This window comes from Chanodichthys erythropterus, chromosome 5 (genome assembly GCF_024489055.1).
Source record: "Chanodichthys erythropterus isolate Z2021 chromosome 5, ASM2448905v1, whole genome shotgun sequence".
NCBI classification, from domain to species: Eukaryota; Metazoa; Chordata; class Actinopteri; order Cypriniformes; family Xenocyprididae; genus Chanodichthys; species Chanodichthys erythropterus.
In genome coordinates, this window is record NC_090225.1 from 18,500,216 (window position 1) to 18,504,809 (window position 4,594).

General features: G+C 34.9%; 1 protein-coding gene across 1 annotated transcript; it reads right to left on the reverse strand.

The window, feature by feature from the left end:
• Positions 1-521: 521 nt before the first annotated feature.
• On the reverse strand, positions 522-1,512 carry c5h10orf53 (chromosome 5 C10orf53 homolog). Its single transcript, XM_067385297.1, has 3 exons — positions 1,379-1,512; positions 1,157-1,276; positions 522-1,069 (listed from the first exon to the last, which is right to left on the reverse strand). Exons 1-3 carry the CDS (start codon positions 1,470-1,472, stop codon positions 1,005-1,007), a joined length of 279 nt encoding a protein of 92 aa, XP_067241398.1. The 5' UTR covers positions 1,473-1,512; the 3' UTR covers positions 522-1,004.
• Positions 1,513-4,594: the final 3,082 nt, after the last annotated feature.

Here is a 4,594-nt window from a genome sequence, read left to right on the forward strand (position 1 = left end):
GAGACATCAAACAGATGGCATTTAGACAAGTAACAATATTCTCTGTGGCAGTGGTGATATTCTCTGTAGCTTCCATGAAATATGCTTCCTTTTTAAGACTTTAGGGTTCTTGTGTTTAAGACTTGTGGGAATGAGGACGTTTATGTCTGTGACATGTCTGTGACAACTTTGAAATGCTATACACACTGGGAAACAAATATAAGGAGGTAAAAAAACAATTACTTGTACCACCAATCTGATAAGCACAAGCATATGATGCATTATATTTCTGTGTAATCTTGCTGTCAGCAAACTGCTTTTGTAGTGGAATTCAGCAATACTAAAACTTGTAAGTTACATGGTAATACAGTAATCATCATTCTATGGCTGCTTAAACAGCGAAACATTTGTCATTCAAGCTGTAACAGCTGTAAACTAGATTTTACTTGAATCTGTAGACACTTGCAAAAGTGAATTTAGTGCAAATGTTTAAAGGGTAAAAAATGTGGTTTTAGTATATTATAGACACCAGACATTGCTCATCGGGGAAAAAAGATCATAAATTTAATTCACTGTGGTAGATTGTGATGAATGATAGACGTTTCTCAGCAATAATGCAATAAACTGTGAGTCAATGACAAACGATGGATGTTTGCTTGGTTTTTATCATTTATCATATACCATATACCTGTGCACATATATAAGAGGTCTCTCCACAGGGTGAGTGCTGCCTTCCTTTACAGCAGGACACCATCAGTGGACTCATGCCAAAAAATGCTAAAGTTGAATTACTTAGCTCACTAGATTTAAATACATTGGCTATGTCTGGGATATTTAAAAAAATAGTAGGCTAGGTCTACACAGTGTTCAATTCTACCATTTACTAACATAATATGAAGTACACAGTTTATAATGCGCAAGTAGTGAGCTTTTTCATTCATAGCCACTTTTTTAAGTATACTGCGCAGTATTCAGTAAGTAGTATGCTAGTGTTCCATTTCGACCACAGCTACATGACATGGCGTTCAATACGCGTTCCTCACTGCGTCAATGGCCTCCAGGCACCGCGGATCAAGTCGTCCATCACCCCCTGTGAGCAAAGAGGGGTTTTAAAAAACACGTCCTGATGAGCATCATATCTCTTATCTTCTACATTCCAAATGCTGACGCAAATTACCAAACTCAAGGTCAGTAATGTTGCACATGTACACGCACTCTCCATTGACAATGAGCTCTACTATATTCCAGTCATCTGTTTTCTCGAGGACACACTGGTGGCCATCTTCTTTTAGGACCGCTAGAAGTGGGGGAAAGCAAACGGGTAACTCATTCCCGTTTTTAAAATGTTACAAAACAAATGAAACTTGTCCAAAGCTTTTGACACATCTTTAAGGGTTACCTTGTAAACCGTCCAGGCGAAATGTTCTGTGCTCGACAATGCCACACGACTCATATGGACCATACCGAACTGTTACTACTGAATTTGTAGGCATAATCTATCCGTTAGCCACCACAAGGCAATGGCTGTTGTCAGAACTTCGTTTGTGTATACTACTCTCCATAGTAACAAGCAAACATCACTGGAAGCGGCAAACTTAAAATGGCTTTTCACAAATATTTAACTGGGTCATTATAAATGAATGATTGGATCATATAATTATGATTGGATGAACGCAGCGCGCGACCTGTTTATAGGATCTCACATCCTAAAATATTGCCGACAATCACGTTTTTCCTGAATTAACTTTTCGGACTATAAAAGTAAGAATAGGTCTTTTAACTCAAACTGACGCATCTTCCGTTACCATTTCAAACGCTAAATATTCCCCTCAAATGTTAAAACTACACCTGTCAGTGAATATGTGGCACGTGATTGGCTGTCGGTTGCTAAGCGTCTAGCCAGCCGTTACATTCTATCGCCTCAGTTTTACACTGTACAAGTTTTGCACTGCAAAAGCGTTAACCCTGCCCCAGAACAGGGTTTCATAACCCCGGGTAAAAAGCGGTGGTGCTGACGTAACCCCGCTTCAAAATTACAAGTGTGAAACGTTCCATTAGCCGGGGTTAAAAGCAGATTTAGAACGACGATAACCCTTTGTGAAACGCGCTTAGTGTATAGCCGGTTAAATAGAAATATTTAATTTAATTTAGCAATATTTTAAATGCTATTCCTTCTTGTTTGAGGTGTTACATTATATATAAACCCAATATAGTTTCCATTGGTAATCTCAAAATTGTTTGCAGTGTTCTAATTCAAAAATAAAATGTTTCCTCCTCAGAATTAGATTAGAAGTTATTTTAGGTTTGTCTTTGGAGTTGAATGTTTTGTCTCAACACAACAGTTGTAGGTTGATAGGAATAAAATCACTTGCTATGACGAATATTAATGTACTTGGCCCAAATCATTGCAATTTGCATGAATTAATGTAATGTGAAATATATAATACTTCAATGGTGTGGTAACAAAAAATAAATAAAAAAATCCTGTACCATAATAAACTATATATTTAATTCATAGATGGTGGTATGAAATACTCAGTGCACACATGGTTGGTTTTGATTAGTATTTTTTATGGCATCATTTGAACATACAGTGATATTGATAAATAGAGCCTTTATCTTTTGAAAATTCTAACTTAGAAAAATAAATATATATATACATGTAAAAGAACATCACAGTTTAAGCACTCCACCACCAGTTTAACAAAATACATTCTGTTACAACTTCACTTTCACATGTTTGCTGTTTTCCTCATATTTCCTCATGTATTCATGCTCAACATGAGGTCAAGATGTTCAACTACTGACATATTCTATTACCAATACTAAGGCTATAATTTCTCTATATATGCAGTATATGTATTCTCTCTGTAATCTAGTATAACATGATTGTGTGGTTTATTAGTCAATTTCAGCTAAGCTATTTTACTACAGTACATATTTGATCTGGTTTATTAGTCAATTTCAGCTAAGCTATTTTACTACAGTACATATTTGATCTAGTTATAAAGTGCTAAAATACATTTCTCAAGGCATCCCCGTTTTAGATTTTTTAGACCTATACTTTACAATTAGCCTCCTATCATGACTGGTTCAACACATAGGATATACAAATTACACACATTTGAAAAACACAACGTTCAGTGGAATTTCACAATATAAAAACATATTTTCACTCAGTCTTTATCTGTGTACATTAGACAAACATCAAATATTGTTCTTTTTTATTTAGATATACTGTATAGACCTACTGTGCAACACGTCAGTGTCATTTTCAGACTTAATATAAGCACATTGTCACATATACAATGATGATTGTACTAAAAAAAAGCTTTTTGCCACTGTAATAAACCATTCATTTCTGCTATTGCATTGGAAATCAAAAATCCCTGTTACTATTATTGCATTGGAAATTAAGACAACCCCACAGAATAGAACGACGTAACAATGTTCATGCAACATGCTGGTTCGCAATGGATGATATTCTTTAAACATTTATGCACACTGGCTTGTTTTTAGGAGCTCAGACTGTGCATTTCAGAATATGGCCCACTGAGAATTCAATTTATTCAACACTTAAACCACAACACACTTTAAAGCTATAATACCATACAGTATAAATTATAATGCCTGGTCCTGACATTTTTTTGTATACTGCAGACCCAAAATAGAATTTGCTATATATATATATATATATATATATATAAATTTTTTTTTAAACAGATAGATCTTTGATTTAAAATACATAAAACAAACTTTGAAATGTGAATGTGAGACTCACAAAGATAAAGTTAAATAGCAGCTTCTGGTCCTGTTCCACAGAGTCGTCATTCAGAGTACTGTATCTTGACAGCATTACTAACAGTAAGGTATGGTGACTCTGACGTGACCATTAAAAAGACTGGTATAGATTGTAAACAGCTATATGCTATCATATCACAATTTTCATATGCATACTAAACTACAGAATTTCAAAGGCAGCATCATTGAGAATGTCATATTTTTTTTTTCATAAAGACAAACAACTACTTTAAAAAATTCCAGTCTGATTTCTGACGGCAAGCACCAAGTCAGTGTTATTTTAGACATAAACAACATTCAAAATATCTCCTTTTGTGTTCCACAAAAGAAAGAAAGTCATACAGATTTGTAAGGACATGAGGATGGAGAAATGATTACAGAATATTCATTTTTGGGTGGACTATCCTTTTAATGCTGCCTTTGACATTGTCAACTATAATATACTCTTAGGGCAAACTCACACTACATGACTTTCGTCTGGATTCTGCTGTCACAGACACATTTTCAAGGTCTGTGACAAAACTCCTGGATCGTGGCCAAATCGGTGCTCATTGCGGTCTCTGGTGCTCGTTAAGTATGAGCAGGTCAGTAACGTGATCTGAGCCTGTCTCGAGCAGTGTTGAAAGTTACTTTTAAAAGTAATCTATTACAATATTACAAAAAAGTAACTAAATGTGTTACTTTTTATGGAAAGTAATGTTATGTTACTTTTGCGTTACTTTTTCTCATCTGGGCTGGACTGTTTGTTTGTTTTTATAACAATAAAAAGTTCTATTTTTGGAAAATGTAAAGGCCCTTTCACACCAAAAGTGAA

What these genes read in the sequence shown, in the direction of transcription:
- c5h10orf53 (XM_067385297.1), bottom strand. Translation starts at nt 1,472, where the DNA reads ATGCCTACAAATTCAGTAGTAACAGTTCGGTATGGTCCATATGAGTCG. An exon ending in TCGCCTGGACGGTTTACAAG is followed by an intron (nt 1,277 to 1,378) that starts GTAACCCTTAAA and finishes CCCCACTTCTAG; the next exon opens with CGGTCCTAAAAGAAGATGGC. An exon ending in CATTACTGACCTTGAGTTTG is followed by an intron (nt 1,070 to 1,156) that starts GTAATTTGCGTC and finishes CTTTGCTCACAG; the next exon opens with GGGGTGATGGACGACTTGAT.